At 41.8% G+C, this 23,961-nt stretch overlaps 1 protein-coding gene across 2 annotated transcripts in view; it reads right to left on the bottom strand.

Annotated features, from left to right (window-relative positions):
• Positions 1-8,191: 8,191 nt before the first annotated feature.
• Xpo7 (exportin 7) overlaps positions 8,192-23,961 on the bottom strand; it is a 42,815-nt gene continuing 27,045 nt past the window's right edge. For both annotated transcript variants that reach the window (XM_051195410.1, XM_051195411.1), the window contains exons 20-28: positions 20,916-21,004; positions 19,734-19,841; positions 15,606-15,688; positions 15,018-15,232; positions 14,525-14,663; positions 13,264-13,424; positions 11,966-12,064; positions 10,651-10,778; positions 8,192-9,755 (exon numbers count right to left, since the gene is read on the bottom strand). In XM_051195410.1, coding sequence (XP_051051367.1) covers positions 9,662-9,755; positions 10,651-10,778; positions 11,966-12,064; positions 13,264-13,424; positions 14,525-14,663; positions 15,018-15,232; positions 15,606-15,688; positions 19,734-19,841; positions 20,916-21,004 — 1,116 coding nt within the window. In that variant the 3' untranslated portion in view covers positions 8,192-9,661. The remainder of the gene's footprint in view (positions 9,756-10,650; positions 10,779-11,965; positions 12,065-13,263; positions 13,425-14,524; positions 14,664-15,017; positions 15,233-15,605; positions 15,689-19,733; positions 19,842-20,915; positions 21,005-23,961) is intronic.

Here is a 23,961-nt window from a genome sequence, read left to right as displayed (position 1 = left end):
GGGTAGCTAACAACTGTCTCCTCCAGTTCCAGGGATCTGATACCCTCTTCTGGCCTCCAAGACAAGTAAGTTGTGCATACATGTATGTATGAGAAAAACACTCATACACATAAAATAATTTTTAAAAAGCTAAAAACAAGACTTTTAACTATTTTAGATTCTTTGCATTTTCATAGATACATAAGCAGCACACAAGTTTCTACAAAAAGGCCTTTTGAAGTTTCTATTGAACAAAGTACATACATGAAAATGTCTTTATGTAGCTGGGCAAAGTGGAGCATACCTTTAATCCCAGCACCCAGGAGGCAGAGATGGACAGATCTCTGGGAGTTTGAGGCCAGCCCAGTTTAGAGAGTAAAAGTTCAGGACAACCAGACCTACATTAGCAAGACTTGACTTAAAAACAAAACAAAAACTAGTCTTTTTGCAACCCATCACTAAATACAATGAGTATACACCAATAAAAATGTAAAGAACTTATTGAGAAAATTTCAGATTTTATTGAGTGCAGAGATCAATGTCAGGGGCTGGAGATATAATTCCATTATAAAGTGCTTGCCTAGCATGTGTGAAACCCTGTGTTCTCCCTCGACAACAACAAAATACCTAAGAAACACACTATGAAGATAATCAACATCACTGTCTTTGGAGTCAGCCAATTATGAACACATTGGCATTATTCTATAGCTTTTAGCACAGATCTAAAATTATTCATATGTATTTATGTTCTTGGATGCCACAGAAAATGGTATATATTTTAAAATTTAATGTAATTGTTTTTAATATATACAAATAACCTTTGTTTCCATCAGTGGTAGAGAAGAAATTTAGGCAAACCCATGATCTTGGGCAGTTTAAACAAGCATGCCATAAGACTGGCTTTTGTGGGCTGGAGAGATGTCTCAACAGTTAAGAGCACTGGTTGTTTTTCCAGAGGACCAGAGTTCAATTCCCAGCACCCATGTGGCAGCTCACAACTGTCAGTAATTCCTGTTCCATGGGATCCAATGACTTCATGCACACATACCTGCAAGCAAAAGACCAATACACGGAGAATATATATGTTAAAAAAAAAAAAAAGACTGGCTTTTGTAGGGAAGACAGGAAACTAGTCGTCACAGTTCCGTAGGTGATGTGGAGGGGACATGTGGAAGAGGAACAAATGAGAACCAAGGACTGCATGTTTGTATGAAGTACCACAATAAAACCCATGCATGATACACTGAAAATGAAAAACCCACGAACAAACAATGGACTTTTATATATTGGCCCTCTCTTCTGAGTTCCAGTCTCTCTCCCTCCCTCTCTCTTCCCCCCCCTCTCCCCCCCCTCTCGTACTGTAAATCATGACACTGAGAATAAAGACAAGGTTCACTTTTTTGGGATCTATGTGCCATTTCTTTTTGAGCTGTATTAATTTGGTTAGGACCTTTGGTAAAACATCCATTCTTTTTTTTTTTGAAAGAGGGAACTTGCTATGCAGACCAGCTTGACCTCAAACTCACAGAGATCCACCTCCCTCTACTCCCTGAGTGCTGGGATTAAAGGTGTGCACTACCACTCCTGGCCTGCCTCTTTGCTCCCCTTCTCCCTCTCTTTTGGTCCCAGACAGATGGAATATATATATATATATATTCATTCTCCAGATTGATGTTGACGTTTGAGCCTTCCTGTCTCAGCCTTCCAAGAGCTAGAATTGCAGGTCTATGTTACCACAGATAGTCTTTTAAGGGGAAGGATCCTGTTTTCACCTTCAAGTATGTTGTTGGTAAGATATTTGTAGATTCTAAGATTAAAAATGTGTGTTGAAATTACACTCAGTACCACATACAAGGCCTAGGTTTGTTCCCCAATACCACCACTCACAAAAAATTTCTATTCTTTTTCGAGCTAGTTTTGAGATAGGGTCTCATATATTCCAAGTTGGCCTTGAACTCACTATGTATCTGGGGATGACCTTGAACTTCTGATCTTTCTGCCTCCATTTCCAACTGTTGGAATTAAAAGTATGCCATCACTTAAGTCTATCTGTCTCTTTAAATGTCCTGTCTGCTGATTCAAGGCACCCATGCTGTGATAAAGCTTGAGGGGGACCTTGGCAGATTCCATGGCAGGCAAAGGTAACCTACCTGGCAGATTCCATGGTAGGCAAAGGTAACCTAGGCGGAGGGACAAACATGCCAGGGCTTAATGAATTTTATTAGAAAGGGTGGGGTGAGGAAAGAGGTAAAGAGACAGAGATAGAGGACAGTACAGAAAGGCAAGACAGGAAAAGTCCTGTCCGCCCCAGGTGAACCATAGGGAGGAGAGAGCGCAAGTGGGCGGAGACCTTTCTTTTAAAAGGTCCTTTGCACCTGAGCTGACTAGGGTACTGCCTGAGAACATTCTGCAGGTGACAGGGGCAGGCTAGCATAGCGCCTGAGTTCCTACAGTCACCACGTTGGGCTTTATGCTGTGCTAGGGACTGAATCCGGAGCTTCCTGCATACTAGGCTAGCACTCTACTGACTAAGCTACATCCCCAGGACATTTTTTTCCCTGCTTTTAAATGTAATATTATGAGTTTAGAATTTCATCAGATTTTTCTGTATCTACTGAGATGAGCTCTATTTTTTTCTTAGTTTATATAGTGTTACACTTATGCTTTTTATAGAATGTTAGAAAAAACTTTTTATGTGTCTGTATGGTATATCCGAGTTTAAGGCTGGTGCCCACAGAGGCCAGAAGAGGTAGTCAGATCCTCTGTAACTGGAGTTACAGATGGTTGTGAGCAACCATGTGGGTGCTGGGAATCGAACCCAGTGCTCTCTGGCAGAGCAGTTAAGTGCTCTTAACTACTGAACCATCACTCCAGTCTCTTATTCTTGAAAGTTAAATCAATCTTGCGTTCTAGACTCAGCCACACTTAATTATGTTGTATTCCTTGTTATACACTGTTGGTTTTGACATGATTACATTTTGGTAAGAATGCATCTAAATTCATGAGTTATTAGTCTAAAAGTTTTAAATTAAAAATATTTTATGTGTATGGGTATTTTGTAAGTCTCTGCATGTAAGACGACACCATGCGCATGCCTTTGCTCCAGGAGGTCAGATGGTGTTGAGTCCCCATGAAACTGCACGAAATATGGGCAGTAATGAGCCTCCATGTGAGTGCTGAGGATTTTACCTGAGCCCTCTACAAGAGCACCCAGTGACTTTTAACTACTGAATCGTCTCTCCAGCCCTCTAAACGTTTTTATTTTATTCCATAATGTCTTTGGGTTTTGTATTTGAGGTATATTTTCTTAGTAAAACCAAGTGTTCCTCTTCTTCTGAGTTTTCTTGTGTGACTGGTATTTATTTTGAAGAAACGTTGTTTTTGACATCTCCAGGAGCGGGGTCTGTTCTCAGGTTCATCCAGTGTGCTGTCTTTACAACCGGCACCTTAGTCTGGCCCAGGGCTTCCTTTTTCCCAGTCAGGCACCGCTCCATTCTGGAACTAGGGAACCACAGGAGAATGAGTCAAATTCAGCTGCTCAAAGATTATGTTGTGTTGACCCGCCTCTCAATATTCAAGTTTCTCCTCACAGCCTAGCCTTGGTTCACACTCCCTGTCCGTTAGACTGGTTAAGCGGACTGGTTACTGGGCTGCTTCGCTAAAGGGCTTTGGGATTTAGAAGCCGAATTTTAGGATCAAAACCGGTCTCCTGCAGGTCCATCCTTCACTCAGACACAAAGAAGCCTGCACTATCGCTCCGGCCTCGCTGGGAGCAGTACTACGCAGTCTGAGACTTCCTCCACTGGTTCAGCACTCCGAACTTTGGGGCAGGGGCTCAGCGACAATCACTGCGGATACCCGTGTGAGGACGCGACATAAACAGACTCAGACTTCTGCAAGCACAGGACCCCAAAAAATGTCTTTCCAGTGCAGATTAGCCCTTCCGTTACAGCCGGAAGCCGCTGGGGTCTTGAATCCTAACTGCGCGTGCGCGAAACAGGGGCGGACCTAACTGGGTGATTCTGCTCAGCCCAGAGGCAACCCAGGCACGGCCTCTCCTCCTGACGCAAGGAGCACGCGGAGCCACTTCCCGGCCGCGCATCCGCAGGTTTTGGTTCCAGCCGCTTTGGTTGGTGTCAGGTGCGGCTGGTCAGGCTGAGATCTCCGCGGGGACATCACTCATTTTAGTACCTCTTTCCACCCTCCGTCTACCGTGTTCAGCAAACGCATCTGCGGCCCATAAGCCACATCCTTGTCCATCACGACGTGACCTGATCCATTGGTCCTGGCTTGAAAGGAGCACATTTTGGTTGCTGGGACAGATAAGGGACAAGATTAGGATCATCTCAAAGAAGCAGGTCCTAACACTTTAGGGATGGAGAAAGAGGGGAAGGGTGGACTTTTGGGTTTCTGGGCTTACAGATAAGAGCAGTTTATACACGGACAAAAGTGAGTTTTGCAGACGTAAAAGGCAAGTGGAAGGGTGTGGCTGCGGAGGCCGCTGTTGACTTGTCTAGTTGAGCGGAAGGGTACCCATGCCTCAGACTCGATTTAAGGGGTGGTTAATCAAATGAAGTAATGGCCCACAATACTCGTTTTCACTTCCGCTCTCATTTTCACTTTCCAGTTGAATGAGGCTTCGGATGTTCTACTGCTAACTGCTCCTGAGAGCTGGGAGGAGGCATCTATTTTCTGACTTTTAAGACTATATTCTCACTGTTAATACTAGTTGTGGGGAGTACCTATTGTGTAAGTGGCTCTTCTATGCCTCCCCCCCTTTGGTGGGGGTCCGGGGGTGGGGAGAGGGCAGTCATTATCTAGCCCTGATGATCTAATTCTACAGTTCTCTTACTGATGGGACTACAGGTGTGCTTACCTCCTCTGAGCTTTTTATGTCTGTTACCATAAAAAAAAAACAAAAAAACAAAAAAACAAAACAACAACAACAACAACAACAAAAAAAAAAAAACCACAAAAAACTACAGCCAGGGGTGGAGCATGCCTTTCCAAGTTTCCAACCTGGTCTACACAGCAAGCTTCAGGACAGCCAGGACTGTTATACAGGTTATACAGAAAAACCCGGTCTCAAAACAAACAAAAACCAAAATAGGGGCTGGAGAGATGGCACAGTGGTTAAGAACACTGGCTCCCTTCCAGAGGACATGGGTTCATCCCAGCTCCCACATGGCAGCTCTGACCTGTCTATAACTCAGTCCCAAGGAATCCGACACCCTCATACCAACACATGTAAATTTTTAACTACAAAGGTTACACATAAAAAAATCACATATATGTGCAGGGCCAGTTGTTGGAGCCTACAAGAGTCATAGGCAGCTGTGAGCTGCCTGGTGTAGATGTGGGAAGCTAACTCAGATCTTCAGCAATAGCAGTAACTGCTCCTGACCATGTCCTCAACACTGTCCCTCCCTTTGTCCCCACAAGACAGGATTTCAATTTGTGGCTGAGGCTGATTTGGCATTCATGGCAATCCTGCTTTTGTCTCCTCTTTTTGTCTGTCATTACAGATATGAGCCACCATGTCTGGCTTTTTACTGTTTTGTCTCCAGACCTTGAATCCCAATGCTTGACTTGCATAATTTGTGGTTCAGTGGTATCTGTTAGGTGATTCTCTTCTGCTCAGATTGCACTCCTTTGTAACCCAGTGATGGGATGGATTAGGTTATTACGTGCTTCTCTATGCTGAGTGTTTTATGAATAGTCTTCAATTGAAAGTATCAATGTGGGGGCTGGAGAGATGGCTCAGCAGTTAAGGAGCACTGGCTTCTCTTTACAAGTAAATCTTTAAAAGTCACGGCTGGTACATGCTGAACCACTGGGTTACGACCACCCTCTTCACTTATTTAAAGTCATTGTATGCTGTTGATAGATTCTGCAGAAGAGATGAAATAAATGTTTTCATCCCACTGACTCCTTTTCTGTAGCCCTGGCCAACAGGTACTAATGCCATTAATGAACAGATGACAAGAGTCAGGGTGTCCTGAGAACCATGAATTGCTGAGGAAGGAAAGTCATTTTCAAACTTGATTCTACCCTTCACCCTGATGTTCTCAGCCCCACTGTCTGGTTGGTAGCTGCCTCCTTTAATGGACACTGTTCCTGAAGTACACTAAAGAGGTTGAGTAGCTAGTGTTCAAAGTTTGGAAATCACCAACCCAGAAGACAGTTGAAAGGAAGACCTCCTCTCCCCCACAGACATGATCTAGCACCATGCTAATGATACATTAGAGTTGGGGATATACATTTTAAATCCTTCAAATTTGTTTCCAAAGTATACTTAAAGGTCTTTTTTACAGGTTAGCCCAACTGTTCTTCCTCTCCCTTTCTGCTCACATCAGTAGCTAACAACAGAGGTTTGTAGATCTCATCAGAAATGCTGGTTTGGACAGAGCTGACTGGGGCACTGTTTTGGCTCTCCAGGAAAGTGGTCTGTGTGCCTAGGAGAAATTCATCACATGATAGTGAAACATTGTCTAGAAGAGAGTACCTAGTGTTAAGTTTGTGTTTGAAGAAAGATGATGCATCCTGGTAGATTGTCACTTTCCATTAGAAAACTGACTTCTGCTGAAAAGCTGTTACTTGTTAAAATTTCAGAGCCTAGCCAGGCCAGGCATGGAAGCACATGCCTGTAATACCAGAACTTAGAAATGGAGCCAAGAGGCCCAGCAATTCAAGGCTAGCCTTGCTTACAATGTAAGCTTGAGGCTAACCCGGCCTGTATGAGAACATTTATCAAAGAACAGAATTTAAGAACCTAACATTTCAACTCTGGGTAAAATCTCTTCTTTGGTTTTCACTTCAGTAGGAAAATATTACCTTTTATTTAGATTAAGCTAACAAATACATATGCACATAATAAAATTTAATAATCATCAATAAAAGAATTTAAGTGTTCATAATAGTTGATTCCAGGAATCACTGTGTAGACAATACTCTGAGTGCCCAGGAATAGCAATAGACAACCACAGAATAGTTTCCATGATTTCAAACACAGAAAGTTTAAGACATAGGTTGAATCCTATGAAACTATTAAAGTGTGTGAGACAGAGAGGAAGGGAAAGAGATGTCACATAGTCCAGAATGGTCTTGCTGTTCCTCTTGTTTCCATTCCCTTTTTTTTTTTTTTGAGACATGGTTTCTCATTGTAGTCCCACTTGCCTTGATCCTTGATTTACCTGCCTTTGCCTCTGAAGTGCTGGGGTTAAAGACATTCAATACCACACACCAAGATGGTAAATTTTTTTTTTTTTTTGGGTTGGTTAAAGAGCCTTAAGATTTACAATGTTTGGTGGGGCTGTGGAAGATGTTAACCATGGACACTCTGTTGTGATGAACCAAAGATACCATCATCCCTAGTTAGTTTTCTGCCTTTGGGATTACTTTGTGGGAAAGAAGGACACTGGGATTTTGTTAACCAACTGTTACCTAAGCCGGGTGGTGGTGCACACCTTTAACAACACTCAGGAGGCAGAGGCAGGCAGATCTCTGTGAGTTTGAGGCCAGCCTAGTCTACAAAGTGAGTTCCAGGGCAACCAGGGCTGTTACACAGAGAAACCAACTGTTAACTCAAAATCCTTGTCGTTATATACTTGCTTTAAAGATAGGAAAACACAAGTTTTTTGTTTTTTTGTCTCTTAAGAATAAGCAGGAAGTACCAACTGCCAAGGCTCAATTAGCACAGAAAGGTACTAACTAATACACCTAATAATGTGCACAGGATTGGCACAACTGCCTTGTACTTTGGTGCTTTTCAGGGGTCCTGGCATTAGATCCCTCCTACTGAAGGTAATGTGCAGGACAGTGCCATGAACCAAGAAACTAGTGCTCTTTATTTGCTTGATCTGGCCTGTGTGGTATTCCAGGGAAAACATCTGCCCAGCCTCTACCAGAGAAACAGATGGAAGGACTAACAAAATGAGGCTTTCTTCAGCTACTGCATATATGCAAGTAGTCATTTCACTACCTGGAAAGATGAAGAGTAGCTTCATTTTGACAACTCTGGAGAACATAACACTATGCTTCAAGTATGTCAACTGAACCAGTCATACTTTAAAGTATTTTATAGTCTGAGTTCATTTCATAAGGCAGAGGGACTTCTGTATCCACTGACTAAAGGAAAGCATGGTTGTTTGCATATCTCCATGTTAAGTGAGACACATCCCTGGACACACTACACTTGACTGCTGAAACCAGCTCAGTAGAAACCACTGAAGTTTATTGGCGGTCACAATGCTTACACTGTATGCAGCAAACACCCTTACAAGTCTATCCGCAACCTGATCACGCAAGAAAAGATTCACCACACAGTCGCCAGAGGAGAAGGAAAATTAACAGGCTTGTTTGTGAGGGTTGAGGAAAATAAAAATAAAACCTAATTGATTAACGTCCCATGGGTAAGAGCTGAACTAGATATGTGCACAACTAGCAGCAACAGTTGTGGAAAAGTACAAGGCAAATAGCTTTCTCCATTGAATTTTCCTCTGTGGGTTCACTTTTCTTTTTTAATATTCAAAACATTTATTATGATTTTTATTTTATAAAAATGTATATTTTTTAAGGGAGAATGTTAAATACTTCATGCTAGGTAGGTAGACCTTGTTATTAAGAACTCCTCCTCTGTAGTAACTTCCTCCAGTTCATACATTCATGAGTGCAGGGTACATACATAAATATCCACACATACATCCATACACACTGCCTCAAGGGCTGGGGAAGACAAAGTTATGGCCACACACATCAGGCCTCTGGTGGACTCATGCAAATTGCTCAACAAGAGAGCAAATGGCTCAATTCTCCATTGTCTCCCTACAGAGACCAAGAATCCTAGAACATAAACTCAACTTTTAACAACAAGAGGCATCTGTTTGAGGATAAGGGTAAGTAAAATGGGAGAAAGAATGGAGATAAGAACACCAGAAATTTTTAGCTGGAGTTATTTGTCACTGCAGGAGGCTGGGGGACCCAGGGCAGCATCCATGGATGGGGAGGTTGGTGCTCCCGCATGGCTCCGAGTTCCTAATAACAAGGGTAAATACAGCAACAGGAACGCATCATTGGGGGTGGGGGGGTGGGAAAAGGGCATTAAGAAAAAATATACATTTGGAGTTTTTCCTTTTTTTGCCTCTCTACACTGTGTCACTAAATATATCTCTGCACTTTCACACATCCTTGTCCAATAAAGCTTCAGGCCACCACAATACACATTTTCTTCACTCACCATACATAACCCTCACATCAGCATTGGTGCACTAGACTCTGTAAAAAGTTTTCAGTCACACTTTTTGTTTTTAAACTTGAGTCAATATAAACCTTGTTCAAAATGTTATGAAAAAATGTACATGTTTATACAAGGCAGGTTGTGGCAGGACACTGGGCTCTCCCTGCTTGGGCGGCCCCAGGAGGGGGCCGGAGTTTCAGATGCTTGTGTCTGTCTCCTCCCACCACCCTTCCCACCCAGTCCCCCAGGAACCAGCAGCGCCCTGCCCCTTAGTGAGTGCACGCACACCCCCATGTTTCCTGGTGAAATAGCTAGTTGACCTTTGCCATTTCCCCCACACCTCTGGAGGAAGGAGCTGGGATCAGCCAGGCCCTCTTCCTTGCAATTGTTCAACCTCTGGACCAGACCAAAGGGACGCTGCTCTGTACAGGTAGAGTCCAAGAGTTGTCAGCTCATCATGTCATTGCTATTCACTCCATAAGTGGAATTCTTCATTGAGTCGTTGACTTCTCGACGGAATGCTGACAGGTTCTGGGTGAACCTGCAGAAAGGATGCATGTGGATTGGGGGAGGAGGTAAAAATGAAAGGTCTTTGCCTAAAATGCTGTTTTCCTAAGCACAGAAACAATTACTGAGAAGCAGAACACAGGAACTGTGTCTAACCAACCAATCTTAGTCTATGACTGTTAGGGAAAGGTGGCCTTGTTTAGGTTTCTACTTCATAGCAGGCCAGAGATGGTCAAACCTGGAGCTGAGAGGACCATGTTGGACTCATGGCAGCACCACAGGCAACATTAACTGCTTGACAATAGATGGGAATTAACCTTAGGAAGCTCAGTACTAAAAGACCAAGGACATAGAGCCGTGTTGTCCAATATAGAAGCTGTTAGCCATAGATGGCTAGTGAGCCAATGAGACTGAGTGCTGAATCAAACTTAGTAACATTTAAATTCAGTTCCCCATCACAGCCTAATTTTTATATTAAAATGCTTTCATTAAAATTAAATAATGAAGATAATCTAGATAGCTAATTAAGCTCTTAGAAAACTTCAAAGTATGTCTGGTATAACCAGGGTACAGGAATCTATCAATCTGTGTCAAGTTTATGAAATGTAATTCAGATTAGGTGTTTCTAACAAAAACTTAGTAGCATCCCAGTTACGGTATGCCATTAAGTGTAATCTACATGTGGCTCTAAAGATTTAGTAAAATAAAGTTTACACTGTCAATTTTAAAACATCATACACTGACATAATTTTAGATGTTTTGGGTAATACTAAAACTTGTCATGCAGAAATTTAGACATGTAGCTTGCCTCTATACTAGACAGTACTACTTTAGGTAGATCACATTTGGTGAACAGAGATGTTTATGGAACTGCCCTTGTTTCAATAGTTTGAAAAATAACAGCACTTCTTGGTAGATCAGACACTTACCGGTCTCTGTTTTTTGTCAGAAGATTCCGCTCAATGCCTTCCATCAAATTTTCAAAACACAGATGCATGGCCTGCTGTTTTTCTGGTGGTTGGCTATTGACGATGCTGTTTCTTAGGTCAGAAAAATACTGTGGATCAAGGAGCAAAACATAAGGTGAGAGAAGGCAGACGAATGTTTTTCAAGGAAGGTAGTGTCTACCACAATTCAACACATATTGTAAAATTCAAACTACTGACTCACCATGACCCTGAGCTTTTGGGATCTACCTGCCTCTGCCCCCACTTCCTGAGTCTTGGAGTTGTGGTCCAGACCTGGCTTCAGACCCCCCCCCCCTTTTAGGGGATTCTCAAGTCTCTGTGAGAGAGTGAGGTCAAGAGCATAGGTCTCAGGTGCTTTGATGTCTAAGGACAACTTTCCCTTTTAAAGGACTTATCTCACGACTTAAAGGAAAGTGCTCCTTCATCCTTTTCATTAATTGCCATTTGTGGATTGTTTTTAAGACAGGGTCTCATGTAGCCCAGACTGGCCTCAAACTCAGTGTGCAGCTGTGAATGACCTTAAACTTTTGATTCTCCTGCCTTTACCTCCCAAATGCCAAGGCCACCAAACCTGACTATGTGCAGACTTCAACAGGCAAGTAGGAACAGGAATATTTACTCAATGGCCCACACTGCCATTGCCAAGTAACAGCCGTGTGAAGGTTTACTACCTTATATGCCTCTGGCTGGGACAGGAGCTGGCTATCCTATCTTTACTTTCTGTTTTCAGAGATTTATTTCTATTATTATTCTGTATGTGCATGTGTCTGGGTGCCTTCAAATGACAGAAACATGTCAGATTCCTTGCAGATGGAGTTAGAAATGGTTGAGTGCTGCCTGATGTGAGTAGGGGCTGGGAATCAAACTTTGGTTCACCTTGAAGAACAGCAAACACTTATCACTGAGCCATCTCTGTAGATCCTTTTTCTTTTTGAGCCAGGGTCTCACTACCTGGTGGGATTAAATTGTGTACCACTATACCTGATAGCACACTCTCTTAAGAAGGCTAGAGATGGTTCAGCAGTTAAGAGCACTGGTTGTTCTAGTTTGACCTCAGTTTTGTTTCCGGCAGCCATATGGCAGCTTATAACCAGGTCCATGGGATCTTATGCCCCTTTTTTGGCTTCCAAGAGTACCAGGCACACGTGTAGACTAAACACCCATACATATAAAATAAGGAAAAAATTTAATAATAAAAAAAAAAAAAGTTTGAACTTGGGCTCTCAGGGTTAGTGTAAGTACCTATTTTCTAAGCCTCTTGCTGGTCCTTGCCTACCTTTTCATTAAGCAGTATCAAGCCAAGGAGGGGTCGAGACATAGACCACTGATTCCTACAGTCTTCAAAGATGATGATGTTCAGCACCGTGGACAGCATCTAGAAGCAAGAAGGCAGAGGTCTAGTGTGTGGGAGGACAGGTGGCAAACAGGCCTTTTCAATGCAGGGTAAACTAGTAAAATATTTGTGAATCTTTAGTTTGGTCTTCTGTTCTGAGGAAGATTTCATTTATAGGCAGTCTTTTCCTGTTCACTCTGACCGACGGGGAACAGGATGGGATAAATGAAGCATACAAAATTTAAGCAGGCAAAAAAGCTCCCTGTTTATTGTTTCTAAGTACTAGTCTTAGAGAAGACAGCTTCATGACACTTTGAGAATGTGTTTAAGTTGTAAATCATTTTACTACTTCTTTCTTTTAACGATGAAACGAGTTTGGACATTATCAGCTTAAACATCAGTCATACTACTGACTTGATGCTCCTTTGTTATATTTGGCATTGTATTTTTTTTTTTTTTTTTTCCTTCCAAGACAGGGTTTCTCTGTATAACAGTCCTGGCTGTCCTAGAAGTGCTTTGTAGACCAACCTGGCCTCAAACTCACTGAGATCTGCATGCCCCTGCCGCCCAAATGCTAGGATTAAAGGTGTGCAACGTGTAACACAACTGCCAGGATTGGCATTGTATTTTTGCAAGTCTTAATTTTTCTTACAGATAAACTATAAATACATGGAGTGATTTCTTTATGGTTTGTTAACTCTTGTTTTGATTTCTTTGGCAGTACTGGGGATTGAACCTAGGGTCTCGTGCATCCCAGCCCTGTTTTGCATTTTTTGGGAGGGGGAACGGGGAGGGCTGTGTGTGTGTTTCTCTTTGTAGCTCTGGCTGTCCTAGCCTCCAACTCACAGAGATCTGCCTACCTCTGCCTCTTGAATGCTAGGATTAAAGGTGTGTGCTACCACTGCCCAGCTTTATCCTGTATTCTTGTTTCTACTTTGCAAAAAGGAGCACAGGCTCTAAGAAAGCTAGTTATGGCTAACTCATGCTCCATTTCCCCGCAGTGAGGAAAAGAAGCAATTTTCATGGAAATGTGTACTTAGGAGATAGGATCAAGGTGTAGGGTGGGTAACACTCAGATCATTTCGGATGTTTTCAAGATCCAGTGGATTGAAAATCCACTGCCAATTTAAGATCATGAACATAGTGTGATGTACATCAGCTTGCTTGGCCTTCTCATTCTTGGAGAAGTTCATCCACTGTGGGACACACCACCACTGCCAATTAACCCTTAGATTCCATACCTGCTGAATCATAGCTGGATGCTGCTGCATGATATGCAGAAAGCAGTCACTCTCCCGGTTCAGGGGTGTTGTCCTTTTCTTGGTGCTTCGTGACAGCTGTTTGAAGAGGTATGTCACAATATGGTCCAGGCAGGAACAGCAGCCTGTACATACCATGGTGTCTGGAAAAAAGATGTGGGAGAGCATGAACACTGAGCTACTGATGACTTGGGCAGACAGATTAATATTGGTTGCAATCCCATAAGAGTACTTAGACTGGGACCTTAGCCACAGTCACTGTATACAGAAGGCTAAGTTTAACTTTGAAATGGAATGTAATACAAAACATAAATATTAAATTATTGGCTTAGTGTATTTTATTCACTTAAAAAAAATCCCATTTGACAAGTGCTAGATTTGTGTCAAATACTTTGTTAGATGCTTCCCCCAAGACAAGGTTTCCCTGTACAGTCCTGGATACCCTGGAACTCCCTCTGTAGACTAGGTTAGCCTTGACTCAGAGATCCACCAGCCTCTGTGTACTGGGATTAAAGGCGTGGGTCATCACTAATTTACAAGTACTTTATTTAATATATGCTCTTGAGAACTCTAGGAGGTTAAGTGTAGCTTCTAAAAACAGAGACACCAGCTTGCAAAGAAAATGAGACTATTCTAAAACCATACTGCTAAAAATAGAAAGAGCTGTAGGACTCAAGTATATAGCCTGAGTCACTGGTGGAGGAGGGTATTGTCAAATCCAATTTTATACAGCCTGCCAACACAACCTTGGTTAGAATGGGCTATGTATCAAGTATCAATGTACCCAAGGGGACCTTGCCTCATGTGCACATTGTTTCTGCTCATTTTATTCCTCTAAAACTGTTTTGTAGCTGTCTTGAACCTCCTATCTAGCTTTTACATGTAATTTGATACCAAGCTTTCCCTGACCCCATCTTCTCATGACTAGGAACTTACTCATTCCTCTGTATTTGCCCTGTCATATTATATAAGGTATAATTATGGTGAACACTAAGTATCTTGTCTATTCAGGTATCTGTTTTACCCACCAGATGAAAAACTCTGCAAGGAAAAGGAGTATATTCTATCACTGCATCCTGAGTGTCTTACACAGTGATTCTTGTGCTAGGACCAGTAAGCACTTGTCTGATCAGATTACATACACCATGAGTACCATATTGAGTTATCAAGGCCAACATTTTTCAATGTTTCAGTGTTTTGAGACACCGGTAACTGGCACACACCAGTCAACCTAGGTCCTTACCAAGTGCAGTAAGTCCTTCAGAAATAGAAGAGAGGATATACATGATGACGTGAGGTTCCAGGCTTGCAATAAAGTTCATATGGTCCTGGGTCAGGACTTCCAGTAGTGAATAGTAAGACTGGCTGAGCTTGGGGTAATCCTGAGCAAAAGAGAAGAAAATCAATTGGAGCATTTGATACTTAAGCACAAACAGAGAAGATCTTTTAACTAAACAGTTCTTTCAGTTGGGAAAACAAAAGACATAGCAGAAAGAAATGAGGTTCAGTTTCCTGTTTGTTTGAGACACAATCTCTCTCTATAATCCTGGCTGGCCTGGAACTTGCTGTTGACCAGGCTGTTCTTGAACTTAGAGATCTGCCTTTCTCTCCCTCCTTCATGTTAGGATTAAAGGCAGGAGGTTGTAGTTTCTTAGGAAGAATATTCAGTCATGGTCACAGAAATAAAAAATTAACAAAGTCTGAGCATGATGCTGCCAATGGGGCTTAGGGCTTACCAGGAGGTCACTGTGAGGAATAGATAGGAGCAGTTTGATGAAAGTCTGTAGGGCATTTTCCAAGGCATCATCTCCATAGAGACGGAAGACTCCAAAATTGACATAACTCCCACTGAGAGCAGCTTTCAGCATGGAGAAGCAGATGGAGATGCCCTTGAGCTTCAAAGCATAGACCTGATCCTTTGGCACCTCTCCCAATGTCAGGATTCGATTACCTGAGGAAACATAGGAAATAGTTATACAACTATGTTCATAGTACATTTTTGTAGTGAAGGTCTTAGTCTTACTATGTAGTTCTGGCTGGCCTTGAACTCACAGAGATCTGCCTGTTCATGCCTTCTGAGTATTGAGATTAAAGGCATTTGTCACCACACCTGGTGTTCATAGTTTTTAAATCATTTCAACCTTCCTATTCTAAAGGCATAGACAATATACATTTCAGCAGGCCTTTGGTGACATTTGGCAGTCTAATACTCATGTATACGGAATATAGCACCCCATGAGAATGCTTTCTCGGCTACTGTTAGTTTAACCCGAGACCACATAGTTGGATTCACTTCCAGGGACACATCTCTCTAAAGCACCTACCATACATTGTTATCATCTTGCTGGTTTCTCGGAAAAGTAAGATACCATTAGGAGATGAGACATCAAACTGGAGTCGCTGAGATCTGAGCAGAAAATACAGAAGCACAAAGAGTCAGAGTTTTTTCTTGGCAGATCAGGGTGCTCTAGACCTTCACTGGCTCCAAAGGTGACTCAGCATTACTGCCGCAAATTGCTTATTCCACCGAGGGAAGAACCGTATTTGGTTCAATGGTGCTGCTTATTTCTTAAAGCCCACCATTTTAGGTTCAAGTTCTGCTCTTCAAACAATGAAAACGTTAAACCAACACAATGATGACAGGATGGTACATAAAATTAAGTCTTTTAAAATTCTCATTTTTATTTAAGGTATAGCTCCTACCAGTCATTTGTTGATACTAACTCACAAGCCTTAGTTTACACTTATCCACATTCTTGATGGCAAGGGGAGGAGGGTGTGAACACTGTTACAACTTTCTAAGGGAAGCACTAAGGGACTTGGAATGCCCTCCCTAACACTCAAGCAAGGGTACATGTTAATAATCTTAGTTTTGGTTCTCGACTGCTCTTCATGAGGCAGAACACCTCTTTTAGCCACTCTTTATCTTGGAACAAATGGCACCTGACAAGTAAGACCTGCAAAATCCCAGAGGTCCTTCTTGATACCCCTGCCTATCTAATTACATTCAAGACTCCCCCCTCCCCCACCGAGACAGGGTTTCTCTGTGTAACAGTCCTGACTGCTCTGGAACTCATTTTGTAGAGTAGGCTGGGCTCAAACTCACCAAGATCTGTCCGACTCCCAAGTGCTGGGATTAAAGGTGTGCGCCACCACTGCCCAGTAAAATAAACTCTGAATCCATTAACTTCCTACATGCTCTCCGTTTCCACTCTTGTCTCACTACAGCCTATTTTTCACATGGCAAGTCTCTATGACACTCTTAAATGATGTAACCAAGATCACTGACAAACTTGCACAAAATGTTTAGGAACTTCCTACTGCAGTGAGGAAAGTGTCTTTACTGCTGTACCAAACAAAGCTCTAGGTAAACACACCTCTGCCCACAAACTTGACTTCCTTTATGTCCTCTGCTTGTTCACCATGATCTAGCCACAGAGGTGGTGCCCTGCTTCAAATCCCAGCAAGCTTGGCCTATCTTAGGGTATCTGCAGTAGTATTAACTGTTTACCACAGCTTTCATCTGGAGTTCTATTAGAATCTCATTATTCAGATCCCATCACTAAACTCCAGCTTCTCAGCCAGGCAGTGAAGGCACACACACATGTATTTCTAGCAGTTGGGAGACTGAGGCAGGCAAATCTCTGTGAATTCGAGGAAAGCCTTGTCTATAAAGTGAGTTCCAGAACAATCAGGGCTGTTACATAAAAAACCCCATCTCAAAAAATGAAACAAAACCAGACCCCAAAATCTCAACAAAACACCACCAACACCACCAACACCCCCACACCCCCAAACCCACCAGCTTCTCTGAGAGGCTTTTCTTGTCCTCTTTCCTACTCCTCTCAATTCTATTACTTTTTAAAAATAGCATTTAGTCACTGCTAAAACTCTCTCCTGTACTTTCTACTTTTGGGGGGATAGGGTCTGATGCTGCAGCCCAGGCTGGTCTGGTACTCGCTAAAGCCCAGTTTGACTTCAAATTCATAGCAGCCCACCTGCCCAGCCCCAGTGTGTACTCATTTTTAGTGTCTTCCTTATGCTACATCAGTTGAGGGCAGAGATTCTGTCCACAACAGCTAAGAAGTTGCTTGACAAAGACTGGGTATTGTAGCATGAAAAATAAAAGACCCAGAGATTGATACTGGGGTTCAAGCTTCAAGCTGAAGATCAGAAAAATCAAAGCAGCTGGTAACTAGGTCTTACTCTACCTCAGAATGAAAGGCCATCCTGGCTCCACCAAACCTCTGACTGCCGCCTCTTCTCAGTGTGGCTGGAGAACCTTGAAACTTCAATGTTCTCCTATCCTCAACTTCAATGTGGCTAGAGAGTCAATGCCTGATACTGACTACTGAAGACCCTGCTCCTATCTTTTATACCCTTCTAGTGCTGGGTTTAAAGGCATCTGATCCCAGGTGCTGAGATCATCTTTGTGTGAGCTGTTTCTCTTTAGGACTGGATCAATCTTGTGTAGATCTGGGTGGCCTTGGACTCACAGACATCCATCTACCTTTTAATCCTGAGTCCTAAGATTAAAGCTGTGTATCACCACTGCCTTATCTCTATAGCTTGAGGCTAGCTTTGCTTTCTGAATTCTCGGGCAAGCTTTAATAAATGACAAATAATATATCACCACAGGGTACTCTCAGATACCGATTTCATAAATGATTAGTCCTTGAATGTTGGCTTCATGGGAGGTTTAGCCCCTCTGAGTATTACACACCCCCTCACTATAGCAGTTTTAAAAATTTTCAGCAGTATCATGAGAAATTGATGAACATACTTACATATGAAAAGCTAAGGTACTAGGTTGTTTGTTCTCTTTACCCTAACATGTGAGACAAATCTAAAATTTGGTGCATTGAAATTTTTTTTTTTTTTATCATGGTCTAGCTATAATTAGGCTAATAAACAACTAAGTGGTGTGTGGTATATGCATGTTGTGTATACATGTGTCCTTGCCTATGTGTTTGGAGGCCGAAAGCTGGGATCAGGGATCTTGTTACATTGCTCTCCACCTCCTTATTTTCTCCCTGAGACAGACACTATGTAGCCTTGGCTAGCCAAACTCACAGAGATCTACTTGCCTTACCCCTTGGATGCTGTGACTAATACAGATTATATACAACTATGCCTTTATCAAGAGATAAAGTATGTTTTTCTTTTGTTTCTTTGAGACAGGGTTCTCTGTGTAGCTTTGTAGCCTGTCCTGGAACTCTCTGTAGACCAGGCTAGCCTTGAACTCACAGAGACCTTGTGTCTTTACCTCCTGAGTGCTGGGATTAAACACATGTGCCACTACCACCTGGTGAGACAAAGTCTTTTACTGAACCTGGAGCTCAGTGTTTTGCCTAGACTGGGTAGCTGGCGTACCGTAAGAATTTGCCTATCTCTCTCCTTTTTGTGTATGGATATGTATAACCACACCTAACTTTTATATGGGTGCTAGGAATACAAATGCAGGTCCTCTTGTTTGCACAGCAAACACTTTACTCACTAAGCCAGCTCTCAAGCCCTTTTCTGTTTGTTGTTTTGAAGTAGGATCTTACTTTGTAGCCTGGGTTAGCCTGAAACACATGGCAATCCTCCTACACCAGCTTTCTGAGTGTTAAAGATCATAAATGTGAGCCACTTGCCACCATTAACAAAAGGTTCAAGCAGACGTTGGTGGCACATGCCTTTAATCCCAGCACTAGGGTGGCAGAGGCAGGCAGATCTGTGAGTTCCAGGCCAGCCTGGTCTACAGAGCTAGTTCCAGGACAGGCTCCAAAGCCATACAGAGAAACCCTGTCACAAAAAACCAAAAGGGGGGGGGGGGGAGAAAAAGGTTCAAAGAGGCACATGTACATACCCATACATATAATTAAAAATAAATTCTCAAAAAAGGTATGTAAAGCAGTATATCTTTCTTATATATCATTATTCTAAAATATGACGGACAGAGTACCATCATTAAATGTCAACTTATATATGTTTGTGGGGGGAACCTTGGTTGCCACATCTACTTATTAAGAATGGCTATCCTGGTGGTGGGGTAAACAGGATCTACCTCAGTTAGTAAGAGTGTTTCCTAGCATGCAGGAAGCCCTAAACTGATCCCCAGCATTGCAAAACTCAGTATGTTGGCACATTCCTGTCATCCTAGCACCTAGGAGGAGGCATGAATATCAGAAGTTTCAGGTTATATATTGTTTAAGGTCAACCTGGGCTACTGAGACCCTGTCTCCCCCGCCCCACCCAAACAAACACATAAATAAGGATGTCCTGAGCTCATCTGATGATTTATTTCCTGTAGTTAGCAATTGCCTGGTGTGGTTGGAGTATCCCTCTTTCAAACAAAAACATAAACTTTTAGATGCTTTCCTATTTGATAGCAGTGCTCCACCATTTGCCCAGAACACAAGAAAGAGAACCAATCAATCAAGCAGCAGAGTAGCTACCATCCCGCTTACCTGTTATGAACTAATTCAGCCATCAGCTTGAGCACAGGTGTGGTACAGGCTGGATCATGGTACCAGAGCTCAATTGCCCGCTGGAGAATTGGCATGTATGAGGGATAGCTGTAACAGAAATGCTAAGGAAGAAAGTCTCAATCCAAAAGACAAGAGTTCAAATAACTGTTCAGAGCTCACCAAGCACAAATTCAAGCTCTTTATTTTCCTGTCTTGTTTGCTAACCTGGGGAGTTTTCCTATGTGAGCAATCCCCCTCCCACAGCACTGAGGTATATATTTCAATTCTCAGGTTCCTTTCTTCTGAAGAACACAACATATTTACCATTTTAAGTATTTATTTTATTTTATGTGCATTTTTATCTTAACTGCATGTGAGCTGCCATATGGGTACTGGGAACTGAATCTGGATCCTTTGGAAAAGCAGCTGGTATACTCAATCACTAAGTCATCTGTCCAGCCTCTGTATTTCATATTTTCATTTATACTTTACCAATTATATAGTGGGAGATCAACTACTTATTTTATGTTGGAGAAACTATTGGGAAAACAGGTCCTCAAATTTTGATGACTGATTGTTTCAAGGTCATAAAGTCAGTAAAGTTAAGATTTTTTAGCTTTACAAGTTTTTTTTTTTTTTAATAAATAATGTCTCTCTCCTGTCTTTTCTTTCATTAGACAGAACTTGCTAGGTAGCCCAGGCTGGCCTCAAAGTCATGATTTCCTATCTAGCTCTCCTGAATGCTGGAATTATAGGCATGGGAGACCATGTGTGGGATCCCCAGGACTCTCAAATGTTTCTTTGTGTAGCCTGGCTGTCCTGGAACATGCTCTGTAGACCAGCCTGCCCTTGAACTTATGGATCCTCCTGTCACTGCCTCCCAAGTGCTGGGATTAAAGGTGTGCACTGCCATAGGGGGCCTCCTGCATTGCAAAATCCATGTGCAATAGTTCCCCATTGGTGCTTGGTTCCATAGTACATTTTATCTGGAATCCAGATAAGAAACTGGGAGACAATCTCACTTAGGTACTAACTAGAGGGCAGCATTGTGTCAAAAGCTCAGCAGACCTTTTGGAAAACCATTTTCTTGCCTCACCAAACTTCATCCCACTTGTCCTTCCCATTCCCAGCACATAACCTCACTCCAGTTATGCAATATGTTTCTAGTATGAGTTAGGATACATCCATTCGAAGAGCATCATGAAGCTGGTTTTGGCATTGAAGGCAAAAGCTATCCCTCTTAGGTCTCTTACTAGGCCAACAAGAGTTCTCTGAGGCAGGATGTAAAAACAGAAGAAACACAGCAATTATAACCCTCTGAAAGGAATTGCAGACAATTGCAATCCTTTCACAGCACAACACCTCCCCTCTCCCCGCTATTTTGAACCCATTTCTTCATGCTAGAATGGCATCTTTTCACCTGGAAAATTAGTTTTGGAAACTTGATACACAGGGTGAAGTTTTCTTGTAACAAAATCTGAAATCCCAAATCCTTCAAAATACAAAATAATTTTCAGTATGCTCAGTGGTGGAGAATAATACATTAGGAAACTGTTCATACAAACTCACTGAGCTAGGAAGACAGGTCAGCACTGTGACCCTTAAGCTCCTGCACTGCAAAAAGAATGAAAGTCCCCATGAACAATGGTAAAAACATAGTTACCTTCTGGCCAAGTGCACATAGGTGTATGTGAAACACAAGTGAATTTTGTATTTAGACTTGGGTCCCATTCCATTCTCAAGACATCTCATCATATATTATGTATGTAAATATATCAAAATCTAGAAAAAAACTTCTGAAATCGCAAACATCTCTGGCCCAGATATTTCAGCTAAGGATCACACATTTTGTATTCAGAAAAATAGTATGGTTTATGATTCATTATTGCAAAAATAAGTTAAATCTTTTTTTTCCCCATGCTGGGGCTTGGACCCATGGCCTCATGCATGCCAGAGAGGAACTCTTGAGGATGCTAAATTTTAAGACATTAAAGAAATGTGTAAAGATCAGGAAATTAAAATAACCCAGCTTTTCAAATGGGAAAAAAGGTCATATAAAGGCAGAAAAGGCTATGTCCTGAGTTCTTTATCTTAAAAGAACTCAAGTAGGTACTCTACCAAGAGGAAGAGAAAGAGAAAGAGATTATGCATAGTACCTTCCCTGGATCCTGAGTACCTAGAAATGAGACTGATGTGTTAAACCTTTACGGACGAGGCCTAGTAACTTTCCCAGGGTTGTGCTGCTTCTCAGAGTAGGGTGTGTAGTTTGTATCAAGATCCTATATCTGCTGCTGTTAGGATGGCTCAGTGGGTAAAGTGCTTTCTTTCTGGGCAAGCTGGTGCCCTGAATTTGATACCTGGACTATGTAAAGAAAGAAGAGAACTGATGCCACAAAACTGTCCCCTGTCTCCGCAAACTCTCCCCCTATAAACTATGAATCCAAAATTCTCATTCTCAATACAATTTCTACTTGGGCATCCCGATTAATAGAATGATTGCTTTAAAAATCTATTATATCCCTGGGAATTTGAGGATGTTGACTTATTTGTTTAGTAAAAGCTGCTGTACTATACTTTGAACAGTCTCCTTTAAGAAAACAATTCTGAGTTGATACCGCTGAGCTCAACTTCTAGTCTAAGACACATCAATCTAAAAAGACTTGTTACAAGGACTATGGCAGAAATAATGGGTGACCACTGCAGTCCATGGTCAGCCTTGTTTCTTTATATAATTTCACTTGCTTTGAATGGAACTATGATGATGGGAGATAGCTGGCATTCACTGATACTTATAACTAAATTCTTGGTAGTGTGGATATCGTAGCCTAAATTACTGGTATGTTCTGTAATAGTGCATTCCCCTTAGAATGACTCCAGTGCCCTCACACAAGGACAAAGTTGAGAAAGTTATACAGAGTGGTAGTGTTCTCTATCTTGCTGTAAAGCCTCTTAGATTTTAATCTTTCAAAACTAAAAAATGTCCTTAAACATTATTTATTGTGTGTGTGTTCACATCCATGACACAGTGCATGTCAGAAGACAACTTGAAGGAGTTGGTCCTCTCCCTTCACTGTGTGGGCAATGGAGAATGAACTCAGGTTGTCAGGCATTACTCATTTTACTGACTCCTAGAGACTTTTACAAAATAAACTGTCAGGTAAACTTCACATTCCCCTGATCAACATCATTTTGCTATTGGGAGTCTCTCTGCTTAGCCTGGGTATCCTTAGGAATCCTGCAGAAAACACTACTACCATTGTTAACATCCTCAGGTCTTCCCAGTTTGGTATGGGAATCTACATACATGTAAGCATGTATAAAGTAAAAAAAAAAAGAAAAAAAAAAAAAAAAACCAAAAAAAAAAAAAACCCAGAAGAATAACAATCAAATGACAATTTTGAGAGCCAGAAATCAAGAGCTAAAATACCGACTTGAAATTCTACGCATAGGATATGGAAATTCTCTCTCATTGTGTTTCTTTGTTGTGGTGCTAGGGTTTGAACCCAGGGCTGCCAGCACCCTAGGTAAGTGCTTTATCACAGAACCAAAATTCCTAGGCCCCTCAAAAGAAATCTTCACAGAAATAAGGAATTACCAAGAACTCAATGACAATGAAAATGCCACTAATCAACATTTTGAGGTTCTGAAAATCTGTTTTGGGTGAGTGGAGGAGGTAGGAAGGATCAGGAAGAAGCTGGGGAAGGATATACTGTGATCAAATATATGGTGTGAAAACATTTTCCCCCCCAATTAAAAAAGAAAATCTGTTTCACAATAATGGAGAAACACCCAAACTATACATGTATAGACTGTTGTCAAACTAAAAAACATTCAAACAGAGAAAAACTTTTAGAATATGGTTAGGAACTTATAGTTTTACATCTTTAACTGTGAGAAAGAATTGAATTAACTCCAAGAAAAGTATGAAAACAATGTTAAGAGTAGAAAGCACAGACAAAATTGTCTTTTGTGAAAAGACTAACTGTGATATTTTGTTTATGTCCTAACAAATAAAGCTTGCCCAAGGATCAGAGAAGTAAAGCTACCAGCTACTAAAGAGTTCTTATCTCTACCAAATGCTCAGACCTAAGGGGCGATCCTGTCCTCAGACTATATCACCAGACTACAGCTGTCTCCACCAAACCTCAGATAGCACTGAGCTCCTGTCTCCTCCTGCCTCATATCCTTCTCTAGTACTGGGATTAAAGGTATGGGATCCCAAGTGCTG

This window comes from Phodopus roborovskii, unplaced genomic scaffold (assembly GCF_943737965.1).
Source record: "Phodopus roborovskii unplaced genomic scaffold, PHOROB, whole genome shotgun sequence".
Taxonomy (NCBI): Eukaryota; Metazoa; Chordata; class Mammalia; order Rodentia; family Cricetidae; genus Phodopus; species Phodopus roborovskii.
Note: the sequence above shows the minus strand (reverse complement) of the source record. Positions and strands in the feature narration are given on the sequence as shown.